Below are 13,201 nucleotides of genomic sequence, written 5' to 3' on the forward strand. Positions count from 1 at the left end.
AAGATCACTTGAGGTCAGGAGTTTGAAACCAGCCTGGCCAACATGGTGAAACCCCACCTCTACTAAAAATAGAAAAAAATTAGCTGTGCATGGTGGAGGGCACCTGTAATCCCAACTACTTGGGAGGCTGAAGCAGGAGAATTGCTTGAACCCCAGAGGCAGAGATTGCAGTGAACCGAGATCGCACCCCTGCACTCTAGCCTGGGCGACAGAGCAAGACTCTGTCTCAAAAAAAACAAAGAAAAAAACCTAAGTTTTGAATTGAAACCTTATGTAAAAAACAGTATCATTTATATAAGAATTCAACTTCCAAAATACACCATGATAGGTGGAACATGGGCTTTGGAATCAGCCGTACCCACTTCAGGTGAGTGCAGGCTTTTTCCCACCTGAGCCTCAGTTCCCTCATCTGCGAAATGGGGCTAATAATGATATAGATCACATAGATTTGTCGGGTGGATTAAACAATAGTGCACCTGGAGGGTTTCACAAAGCCTGGCATTAGGTGCTCCGTAAGCGGCAGCATTTCCAGAACAGAGCGTTAGAGTCAATGATAACTTTTCATTCTCACCAACCAAGTGAGACCAGTTTAGGGCCCTGTAGCTTGGTTGTATATACTCAGACAAAGATCTTAAAGAGATCCTTCAAATTCAGTTATGGTGTTTCATGGGGTTCAGCGGATAATGGTGGTGGCCAGGTCTCTGGGTCCCCAGCCAGCATCAAGCCAGAGCAGCTCCATTTTGCCTGCTTCACATATGAGGTTCTGTGGCATCTTTCCTTTGGATTGCTGCTCTTAAAGTTGGGAAACCACTGACTTAATCCAACCCCTCATTTCATAGATGTGGAAACTAAGGCTGGAAAACTGTAGGTGGTTGTCCCATGCACTCAGCAGAGATCTCCTGACTCCCAGGCCTGTGTGTTCCCAGGACCCTGCCTGTCATAGATGGAAACAACTAACAGTAGAGGAAAGATGACAATGTTGAACCAGCTGTTGAGTTTTCACATGGTTCTTCCAGCCAGTGTCTAGTACTAGTAATGTCTCTTAAGAAAGGATATCGGCTATTTATCTTTTCCCCCATGGCTCAATTTGTAAAACTCCTGGTTTGGGTGTGGAACGTCATGGGTGGCAGGAATCCCTGTAAAAGGGGTATTTGCTTGGAAGCCCTTTATCCTCTTCTGCTAGGGAGTGGCTGCTCCATCTGGTGACTGTGCGCCATCCTGTAGTCACTGACCACACCTCTCTCTATGACCACCATTTTGCAAACATATTCATGGGGCTCCAGTGAGCACGCTCGTAACACTGGGTTCCTAATGCTTCTGTCAGCAGAACATCTGCCAGGACTCCACCAGTGTCCATTCAGTACTCAGGCACTTATTTGCCACTACCTCTGTTTTCCAGCCTCTCAACATTGCCTACAGCCACATCTACAGCTCCTACAGGAATTTCGTGGGGCCACCTCATTTCAAGACTATCTGCAGACTCCTGGGTTATCAGGGCATCGCTGTGGTCATGGAGGAACTGCTAAAGATTGTGAAGAGCTTGGTAAGGGAAGGCCTCAGTGTGGCTTGAGATATGCCCATGTGGGTTTGACATAAACAAAGTTTGCTTTTACTTTTTACCTGGTCTGTAAAAACAAATCCCAGGCACTGCAGCTCTACCTGTAGAAACCACTCAAGGAGTTCCCTTGCCCATATCCCTGGATTGGTCTTACCTGTCATTCTGTTACATTTCTGTGCACATTTTGACCTATAGCTGTGCTCCTCATTTTCTGACCCCTAGACTCCTTGTATTTGATGACTGAACTCAGAAATCCTGATTTTGTCCTTCAGTGCTTGCCACTGACTGCTCATCCTCCCCAGCTGTGCTCCATTATCTAATTTGAGCAGGGCAAATTCATGACACATGTGCTGCCATTTTCCACACCCTTACCCATGGCAGACATCTCTAATCAGTCACCATGCTTCTTTCCCTTGGGACTTCTTGCTGAACACTGCTTCCCATACTGCACTGGCTTCAAGAGACTTCTGTATCCCTTTACCACTATTCTGAATCTGCCCCAAATATGGTCATCTGAATTTCATTTAATTTCCTGAAACACTGCTGAAGGCCAAAACATTTAAGATGTTTATGAAAATTTCAAATGATGAAAGAGAAAGTAATATATAACCAGGTCAGGAATAGCAAATAGGATTAATCTGCTAACTCCAATTCTTTGGCAGTAGCTTTGTGGAACCATGGGTTGTTACAGATTGTGGAGCTAAATCCAGAGTAAAACAAGAAAATGTGGTAATTGATTAAAGATGTCTGCCTTGGGCACAGGAGGGATGAACGTGCCATGAATTTTCCAGGCTGAAATTAAATAGCATGTTTCAATCTCCACAATTTCCTGGCTCCATTTCATTTTAGCTGTTTGTCTGAATCTGCTATAAGCATCCTCAGCCCCAGGAAAGACCCTACACCTAGAAATGTGCCCTCCTTGAAGTCTGTAAGCCCAAGACAATGAGAGAGCTCCTTTTTCAGTCTTATAAAGGCTTATTTTCCCTTATAAAGGTCAAAGGGACTGTTCCCCGCCTTTAGGCAAGAGCCTGCCCCATCCTCTCAGAGGTCTCAGCATAACCTCCATACCCCGCATAGCCCAGAATTCAGCCCACTCATCTGTACTCTTCTTTTGTCAGCTCCAAGGAACCATTCTCCAGTATGTGAAAACACTGATAGAGGTGATGCCCAAGATATGCCGCTTGCCCCGACATGAGTATGGCTCCCCAGGTTGGTGATAGCAAAACAATCCAGACCCCTCCCATGGTGGGGAGGGAGGCTCTGACCATCCACCTTAGAGCGTTTGCTTCTCTAACATGCCAGTGAGCTGGCAGAGTACTGGCTATCCATCCTCCCCCGCCACTAGCTAGATAGCCTTTTAATCCCTCTGAGCAATGTTATCATCTTGTCAGTGGAGGGAGATGATGCTTGCGGGACCTGCCTCCTGGGACTGCTGGGAAGTTGGAAGAGGACAGCAAATGTGAGCGTGTTTAAATAATGCAGAGCCAGGTTATTAGAAAAGGTATTTATGAGCTCAGCACCTCCAGGAGATCTTCCTCCATCTGCATATTTGGGGAGACTGAGGCTCCAGGCAGTGGTGCCAAGTTGACATATCTAAGATAAGTCAGGAAATGGACATCTTTGCTGTTTGACCGCTGGGCAGAGAAATAATCATTTCCTTCCTTAATAGTGAACTGAAAACAGGGCCTGGAGAAGAGGGAAACATGGGGACTGTGAATTGGCATCTGATGTTTCTTTCCAAAACCAAGATGTGTAGTGCTGGATCTGTGTGATTCACAATAGGAAAAAGATAAGGCTAAAATTTCTGGTGTTCAGTCCTAGCTGCCCTACTTACTACCTGTGTGACTATGGGCGTGCCCCCTTACCCTCTCTGAGCCTCATCTGAAACCAGGGGTAATAGTGCCTAGTTAGTGATATTGTATTAAATGAGATATTACAGATAAAGTGCTCAGCACAATATCTGACACCTACTAATAAATATTAATTCCTGTCATGATTAGGAATTCAGGCAACTTTGGAGGGACTGGGAAGGGTCCAATGGTGCCTCATTTGTGTGCCTGTGTTTGTGTGTGTGCATGTGTGTGCGTGTGTGTGTTCTGAAAAAGACATGAGCCAGCTACTCGAACTTTGTCCAGTACTGAGCCCTGAAAGAAATCTCACTCTGGGCCTGCAGGTAAGAGGGATGCGTGGTTTGGCTTTTTGCTATCCCAGAGTCAGGTCTGGGGCTGCCACTCAGTCATTGTTTCCCATAGACCGTACTGAGCAGTGTCAACTTCCCACTGACCACCCCGCTTCACCTCCCAGGGATCCTGGAGTTCTTCCACCACCAGCTGAAGGACATCATTGAGTACGCAGAGCTCAAAACAGACGTGTTCCAGAGCCTGAGGGAAGTGGGCAATGCCATCCTCTTCTGCCTCCTCATAGAGCAAGCTCTGGTAAGTCCAGAGCCCAAAGGAAGTGGGGTGTCTCCAGGTTGGAGGGGATGCCAACCCCAAGCAGATATTGAGGCTCCTGCAGCATCGATTTGTGCTTTGAGTACAAGCTCACATGCTCTTTTCAGTTCATTTCCAGACAGACATGGATTCTAGTCCTGGCTCCCCCATTCACGATTAGTGCAGTTGTCTAGGTCTCAGTTTGCCATTCCCTCATGTTATGGAACCAAACTGGGGTCCACCTGCCTGGCACAGTAAGAACAAACATCCACGCCGAGGTTTACTGCAGGAGAAAGGAGGGTGTTTATTTTCAGAGTACCAAGCAAGGAGAACTGAGCAGTTCTCTCTTAACACCCCACCTCTCCAATGGCTTGCAAACAAGGGTTTTTAAAGGCAGGGGTAAATTTCAGGAAAGCGGAAGTTTCAGGCAAAGTTATAAGTCATTGTATGGAGGTTACACATTGGTTTAGCCCAAAGGGGCAGGCTATCATCTTGAAGTGGGTGGGGGCTTATAGTCATAGGTAGATTTCAGAGAGTTTCTGCTTTGCAGTTGGGTAAGGAAGAGAAGCTTTGTTTTAAAATTGAGGGTCAGCAGAAAAGAATGTTAGCTCGGTCTTGTGGGTATGGCTTCTTCCAGGCCTCCTAAGAATAAGTTTAGAAGAAAGAACTGGAACTGCGGTCAGAGTTCGGCCTGCGGTTCCCTCTTATCTGAGGTCTGCATGCATGCCAGCACATCTGTTTGGTGTGGTTCCAGGTTTCTGAAAAAGAACTCTGGTTCATATGTGAAGATGTTATCTTTAATTTCTGTAGGGAATCAAACATCCCGTGATTCTAGCTTCCTTGGCTGTTGTTTTAAGTTACTATTACCTTCTTGCTTATCGGCTTGCTTATTTACTTCTCAGGGCTAGCTAGGTGCCTGGAATTTCCCTTGAAGAAACTCAAGATTTTATTTCCATGCTTGGCGGGGGCGGTGCTGCAGGGCCCCTAAGAGGGTTGCCTGCTCCATCTCACTCATTAGATAATTATTCCTTGGATATCATAGGACAGGCACTGTTCTGGGGCATGTAGCAGTGTCCAGCCCTGCCTCCTGTCCTGTCCATATTTACACCGAAATCATGTGTCTACTGTTACAGCAAGAGCTAGGAGGAGTGAATGCAGGGTCCCATGGGAACAGAAGACAGAGAACTCGATGTGTTCTTGGGGTTGAGGAAGGACTTCTCCGGGGAGATGGCCTGGAGAATGAGCAGGAATTTGCCTGGTGAAGCTGTCCCAGGCTGAGGGGAGAACATGCACTGTTACCTTCATTTCTTATGATGGGGGACTGTTGTTTTACCCTGCAGGATAGTTTCAAGGCTGGAAAGATACACCACATGTAAAGCTCATGCAGTAAGAACTAAACCATCGGTAGTGTTGTCATATTGAACAAAGCACACCCCCCCGTACATCTCCCTCTTGGGACCCCGCAGAACCGGCACTCTTCTTCCTGCATGACCACTTGTATTTGCTCTGCCTCACGGCTGACTCAGAGACTGTGCTCTCCTCCTTCCTCCCCAAGGCACTCCAGTTTGTCTCTGTTCTCCACATGGTGCTCCCAGTCGGCCCAGTCCTACAGGTGTCGAGGTAATGGAGACAGCCTGGAGCAGAAGGAAACAGAAGGATGTTACTCTGGGATGCCTCATTCTCAGGACCTAGTGGGAATCTCTTTCAGCATCCAGCCATCCATCCACTCATTCAGCAAGAGGCGTGGCGAGCCTCTTCATTGCCAGGAGCAGTTCTAGGTTGTGGATAAATGGTCATGAATAAGAGACAGAGTTTTACCATTTTTATTCCAGAGAGGGGAATGAGCAAAGTCGTAACAATCAGAGTGTGGTTGCAGATGGGGAGGGGAGCTGTGAAGGAATACACAGGATAAAGGGAGAGTGGCTGTGTCAGAGAGAGATGTGCTGTTTTTGAAGAGGATGGAGCTTGGTCTTAAGGAATAGGGAGGACCTCATAGTGAGCTGGTGCCAAGGGGACAGAGGTTAGAGCCGTGGAGGGAGGCAGCCAGGCAGCAGGTCACTGGGGCTTCGTGGGCCACCGCAGGATGCCATGTGAGCAGCAGGTGAGGGGGTCTGCCTGGCTGTTTTCAAAGGCCTGGGGGCCACTGGGAGAGTGAAGGACAAGGCTCTTACAGTCTAGAGCCCATCTTGGAGGCAATAGGTGCTTGGAGAATAGACGGGAGGGGAAAGGAGAAGCCTGGAACAAAGGTAGAGAGATAATGGAGCTTCTGAATCAGAGCCAGAAAGGATGCCTTGCCTCTAATTGTCTTTGTGACTTGGGATGAACCAGTTCATTTCATCCCTCAGTGCCCCCGTCCCTAAAATGAGTGACTTGGACCTGCCATTCTCAGACTCTCCCTGAGAGGCTCTGAAATGGGGACTGTTTGCGCTTCCTCTATAAGGAGTAATTGCTTCTCTGTTACCCCTTAAATGGACTCTCCAGACAGCTAATTGATAAGTTTTTTACACAGATTAGCAGCCCCAGGTTGCTATAGCAACATAGCCCTCAGAAGTCATAGGGATAAATAGGAACAACTTCTGAAGGCCTCAGGGGCACCAGAACAGTGGAGGTGGGGCGGGGGAGGGGGGGACGGGTCCCTGAAGCCTCAGTCCCCGAGTGTCTCCTGTTAAGCACCTCTTTTCATGAGGAACTGTGACTCAGAGACCATCAATTCAGCTTCCCCTGTTCAGAATCCAGAGGCAGACTATTGATGGGGGCCGCAAGGAAAGGACCACTTCCTCAGGCACCGTCTGGGTGGTCACTCACATGTATCACTGAGGACAACAGGACACTCAGTATCATGACCTTCAGAGCTGAGACCTGAGACAGACCCGCTACAGCATGAATCTTTCAACCCCTTCTATTCATAAGTGAGAAAACTGAGAACCAGAGAGAGGAGGAACTCACCTGAGGTCACACAGCATAGCAGCAGCAGAGGTGGAAGAACTAAAGCACAGGTTTCCAGTATTGATCCCAGTCCTTGGGGGCTAGGGGTCGGGGAAGGATGGGGAACACAGAGCAGGGATTAGGCTCACTAAAGTCCACATTCCCCTTTCTACTTAGACAGCTGGGGAGATCTCCAAGCCTAGACAGTGCTTTCTGATATTAGAATGAGGCATGAGCTTTCTGGAGTTTTTTTAGTTTAGGAAGCTAGAATTAAATTTTTAAATGACATACCAATTCTTCTCAATGAAAGAAGACTACTAATTGCCAAAAAAAAAAAAAGAAAGATGCCTAATGGCCATCATAGAGGAAAGGCTGTATAAACTGTGGAATGTCCATTCTCATGGAAAACTCTGAAGCAGGTAAAAAGAATAAGCTGATAAAGTAGTTTTGCACATACCAAGATAAAAAATAGTGAAAGATACAATATTGAGCTTTAAAAAGTTTTAGGACAAGACACACATGATGCCATAGATATAAACCACAAATAATTCTGCGTTGAAAAAGATCTAGAAAAAAAAAGCATACCAATAATTAACAGTCATTTTCTCTAGGTATGAGGGAGGAATCCAGGATTAGAGGTCAACAGGGACTTTTTAGCCTTATCTGGAATGTCTTAATTTCTTACAAGGAAAGCATATTCATGTATTATTATTGACCTATAATTTTAAAATAGTATATGCTAGTTTTAGAAAAACTGGGAAATACCAGAAAGTGCAAAGGAAAAAGAAATCTCTTGCCCATTTTACTTTTCCATTTTTTGTCTTTTTCTGCCTTTTCTTAAAAAACAGATTAATATATCATTGATAGGTAGAGGGATATAAATTTAACAGTTGATCACTTGGACAAAGGTATTTTCCTCATTAAGTTAGTAGGTGCTTATAAATATTTCTCAAAATTCAGGGTGCAATATTAGTACAGAAACCCAGGTACCTGTGCATCATTTTTCTGGTTTTTGGTTTTTATAGGGTATTCTGGTGGTTTCAATTAATGTATTACAGTCAAATGCATAAATCTTAAGTGTACAGCTTGATGAAGGCACATGTCCATGTAGCCCAGGTCTAGACGCAGAACATTTATAGTACCATAGATGGTTCTTTCATGCCCTCTTCAGTGTTCCGCAAGGAATCAGTTCCGAGTTCTATTTCCAGAGATAGTGTTGCTTGTCCTTGAACTTCATGTAGAGTTATCTAGTGTGTTTTCCCTTTCCTTTCTGACCTCTGTCATTCAACATTACATTTGAGATTCATCCATGTTGTAGATGATCCTTTTTTTATTACCGAATCAGTTACTCTAGTATTCTCATTGCATGAACAGACTAACTGAATCATCCGTTTTACTGTGGGTGGACATTTGGGTTGTTTATAGTTTGGTACTATTATGAATAATGATGTCATGAATATTCTTGTACATGTGTTTTGGTGTATAGATGCTCCTGTTTTTATTAGGGAAATACCTATTAAGTTAGCTTCAAAGCAGTTTTCAAATTGTACCAATTTATACTTCCATTCAGCAGTGTATGAGAGTTATAATTTCTTTGCAGCCTCATAAACAATTTGTCCTTCTTTAATCGTAGCCATTCTGGGGGGGCTGTCATGTTTCATTATGATTTTGATTTCCCTAATGATGCTGATTCTCCTTCCACATGCTACTAGCCATTTGGACACCATCTTTTGTGAAGTGCTGGTCAACATTCTTGCCTTTTTAAGTCATCTTTCTTATGGATTTGTGGCCATTATATACTATGGATACATGTATTGCAGATATATTACTCTGGGTTGTCTTTTGGTGAATAGAAGTTCTTGAGGCGTAGTGTAGTTATTTTTTTCCCTTACGGTTGATACTCTTGTGATTTGTTTAGAAAACCTTTCCTACTCTAACGCATGAAGATGGGCTATCCTCTGAAAGTTTTAGAGGTTAGTCTTTCAATGCTAAACAGACCTTTAAGTCCATATTATTCACCTAGAATTGATGTTTGTGTTTAATGGGAAGTATAAATCTTTTATTTCCAGATTGTTCTGGCACCACTTCTTGAAAAGACCTTCTTCCTGCAATCTGTAGTGGTAGTGCTATGTCTGTCATTTATCTTGTATCCATAAATGGTCTGGTCATCGCAGCCTCTTAATATATTTGTTGGATCTAATCTGAAACAAATCAGCATTTGTTAAGTATTTTTATATGTATCAGGTTTTTAAAGGAAATTCTATTAATGTCTAGTGTTTCCTCTAGTATTTCCTTCCCTGGGAAATCAGAAAGTGGTCATTAGGGAAATAGCAATCACTAAGTTTTTGTTTAAATTTTGCGTGGTTTTCTAGACTTTCGGCCATTGTTTGTTATGCCAGCATACACCAGGAGAGGGACCTATTTGTACGTGTGAGGGAAGGCAGGCCCGAGTCTCCGGGAAGGACAGAGCCCTTTAGTCTGCCTTTTACTGCAAGGCCTCTTGCCTGGAGTGTTCTTTGCCTTCATCTCTGTTACTTCTTCTCTCCTTATTAGAGTGGAACACAGAAACACTCCGGTCAGTCATTTGAAAGCATTACTGCCCTCACCAGAGGTGAGGAGAGTCTAGACCCAAACTCACAGATCCGAATGCCAGTCAGATCTGGAAAGGCCCCCAGAGACCATCCAGGGTTGGTTTCTCAACCTCAGCACCACCGACATTTGGAGCCAGATAATCTTTTAGGGGGTTGCCCTGGACTTTATAGGATGTTGAACAGCATTTCTGGACTATATTCCAGTAGTACCCTTCATTGTGGCAACCAATAATGTCTCTAGATATTGCCTGATATTCCTTAGGAGAGTAAAACCTCCCCCTGTTGGAAACTGCTCATCTAGTGCAACCTCAAATTTTGTAGATAGGAAAACTGAGGCCCCAAGAGGGAGCTGATTTTCCCAGCATTACAGCTACTGCAGGAGTCTGGATGAAAACCAGATGTGCCTTGGAGTCCAAAGATCCTTAAGGTTAGCGTATTACAGTACAGAGAGATGCCCAGCTGAGATTTGCCGATTGTTTTTGTTCTTTTCAATAGTTCCATCTCCACATCTGACTTTCTGTCTCCTACTTCTACCTTTTAATGTCTTTCCTCTAATTGTTTTTATTACATAATTGAAATAAATTCATTGATTGAAAACTCAGAGAAGCAGAAAGAAAACAAAAACCACTTTGTCACACTAAGATGACCTCTGTTCACTTTTTTTTTTTTTTAAGACGGAGTCTCACTCTGTTGCCCAGGCTGGAGTGCAGTGGCATGATCTGGCTCACTGTAACCTCCCAGGTTCAAGCAATTCTCCTGCCTCAGCCTCCTAAGTAGCTGGGATTACAGGCATGCGCCACCACACCCAGCTAATTTTTGTATTTTTAGTAGAAGAGATGAGGTTTCACCATGTTGGTCAGGCTGGTCTTGAACTCCTGACCGCAAGTGATCTGCCCACCTCGGCCTCCCAAAGCGCTGGGATTACAGGCATGAGCCACCATGCTCAGCCAACCTCTGTTCACATTCTAAAGGATATTCTTCCAGATGTTTTTATGTTCTAGCAGATTTTCTCATATAAAATTAGTAGTTATAAAAGCAGTACTCACCAAGGTGAGAAGAGTGACTGCCTCTATGGGATGTGATGGGTGACAGGGGCACGGGAGAAGTGTCTCTCACTTTTTAGACTTTAAATTATTGTTTAGATTTATTGCACTAAATATTTATTACTTTTTTCCTTAAAAGGAAAGACTCATACATAGCAAATGTACACAATTCAAATGCATGGAAAGTAAAAAAGTAAAAGCCCCATCTCAGCCACCCCTCTCAGACCGTCACTCCATACACCCACCTGTGCTTGATCCAGGATGATTTTGCCCATCACTCTGAGGAAAAAAAAACTCCTCCAGCTGCCCAAGAAGCGTGTCCTGTCCCTTTGCCCAGGCACCCACAAGTAATGCCTCTGGCCTTTCTGTATGTGTTTCTCTTAGCCCAGACACAGATTATGTTTTTGGTTGAAAACGATCCATGCTTTGTGGAATGGAGGCACTTTGACTCCCAATAATACCCTTCCTTTGTGTGACTTTATGATATTTAAGTATATTTACCTCTTTTCAGAAATGGCCTTATCTGAAAAACAAACCTGCTAGTGTGAACATATCAGGACTTGGGAAAAAATGGTCTGAGAGTTAAGAGTCACTGGTTCCACAGACAAGACCAAGAGCCCCCATGAGCCAGAGTGAGAGACTCTAGGGCATATCCCATCCATGATGGCACTGTTCACCACCCACCTGCCGGTTGTCAGCATAGAGGGTTACCCTCCAAGCCCTCCAGTGGTGGGCAAGATGATCCCAGAGGTTTTTTTTTTTTTTTTTTTTTTTTGAGACAGAGTCTCACTCTGTTGCCCAAACTGGAGTGCAGTGGTGTGATCTCGGCTCACTGCAGCCTCCACCTCCTGGGTTCAAGCGATTCTCATCCCTCAGCCTCCCAAGTAGCTGGGATCACAAGCATGTGCCACTGTGCTTGGCTAGTTTTTGTATTTTTAGTAGAGACAGGGTTTCACCATATCGGCCAGGCTGGTTCTAACTTCTGACCTCAAGTGATCCACCTGCCTTGGCTTCCCAAAGTGCTAGGATTATAGGCATGAGCCACCGCGCCCGACCATTCCCAAAGCTTTTAACTATTAACACACCATTTAACAATAGCAACTATATAGATTTGATTGATAAACATTTATCAGTTGATGTTTTGTTTACAATTTTACTGATGAAAATTTATAATCAGAGACCCTCAGCTTAGATACAAAATAGAGTGAAAAATGGCATAAAACAAGAACTGATCCATAGAAACAGGAGATAGAGGTAATAGGAAAGATTTCCCAGGTAAAGGTCATTAGTGTATCCTCAGCACCTAACACAAGGCTCATTAACCATAAATCAGGGGAGGGACATTTCAGCTTCGTCGTGGTGTAATGTTTATCCTCTAAAATCCTCAAGATACCACCATTTGAGACAGAGGCAATCCATCACCTTCATCCAAAGCCAGCTCAATTTTTGCTTATTTTGTGAGCCTTACCAGTAACTGCCAAGAAATCAGAGCCTTGGTTATGTAGTTCTGTATCAATGACTTTTCTTTGAGGACACCCCCAGTGGGCAGGGTCATATTACAGTTTGCGCTACTGAGTATTATTCTACAATGGACATCGCCAAGCACCAGGGAGGCAGTGCAGGTTAGTGCAATGGTCTCAACTATGGCTGCTCATTTAAATCACTTGGAAATCTGCTTAAAAATTCTGATCTCAGAGGCCTGTCACAAGGAAAACAAAATCCTTGAGAATGGACCTAGTTTTCTTTTTTTTTTTTTTAAGACGGAGTCTTGCTCTGTCACCCAGGCTGGAGTGCAGTGGCACGATCTCGGCTCACTGCAACCTCCACTTCCTGGGTTCAAGCAGTTCTCTGCCTCAGCCTCCCGAGTAGCTGGGATAACAGGCACCTGCCACCATGCCTGGATAATTTTTGTATTTTTAGTAGAGACCAGGTTTCACCCTGTTGGCCAGGCTGGTCTTGAACTCCTGACCTCGTGATCCATGCGCCTCAGCCTCCCAAAGTGCTGGGATTACAGGCATGAGCTACCACGCCTGGCCAGACCCAGATGTTTTAAAAGCTCCACACTTGACTCTGATGGGCAGCCAGAGTGGAGGATCTCTGATCTAGAAGCATTTTCTTGGACTAGAGCTGCCAGACTCTTGACATTGATGCTTAGTTGTCACAGTTCTTGCCACATCTGCAGATCACTGGTTTTGTTATTTACATAATCTTTTTACTGAAACTTAATTTTAAAAGGAAACTATCACTTCCATTTAAAAAAATCATCTCTTGCCATCATTAGAAAGCAACCAGAATAATACATTCAATCAATCAAAATACAACAAAGTCATATAATTCCAGCTGCTGCCTGCCCAGATCTCTGAACACAAGCCCTACTCCCTCTTTGATAAAAACAAGATTAGTAAATATTAGGTGCTAACATGTGCTGGTTTCAAATGGAGACTTTCTCATTAAGGTTGTCAGAAAGATTGATAGGAAACTGAAAAAGGAAAGAACTTGCTCACTGTGTGGCTCACTATGATTAAATCACATTTCCTTGTATGCCCAATTTCCACTTTAGGAAATGCTAACCTTGGAAGACATTGGCATATACTTGAGGGAAGAGAAAGCCCACTTTCTAGGCCACAGTTTCCTGGCTATAGATCTTTTCCA

The 13,201-nt window shown here is 44.3% G+C and overlaps 1 protein-coding gene across 4 annotated transcripts in view; it reads left to right on the forward strand.

Moving 5' to 3' along the window:
- Nucleotides 1–13,201, forward strand: part of CYFIP2 (cytoplasmic FMR1 interacting protein 2) — a 129,749-nt gene that overhangs the window by 91,772 nt on the left and 24,776 nt on the right. For all 4 annotated transcript variants that reach the window (XM_034960877.3, XM_003818984.6, XM_034960879.3 and 1 more), the window contains 3 exons: nucleotides 1,400–1,543; nucleotides 2,677–2,767; nucleotides 3,863–3,993. In XM_034960877.3, coding sequence (XP_034816768.2) covers nucleotides 1,400–1,543; nucleotides 2,677–2,767; nucleotides 3,863–3,993 — 366 coding nt within the window. The remainder of the gene's footprint in view (nucleotides 1–1,399; nucleotides 1,544–2,676; nucleotides 2,768–3,862; nucleotides 3,994–13,201) is intronic.

Source organism: Pan paniscus, chromosome 4, assembly GCF_029289425.2.
Source record: "Pan paniscus chromosome 4, NHGRI_mPanPan1-v2.0_pri, whole genome shotgun sequence".
Classification (NCBI taxonomy): Eukaryota; Metazoa; Chordata; class Mammalia; order Primates; family Hominidae; genus Pan; species Pan paniscus.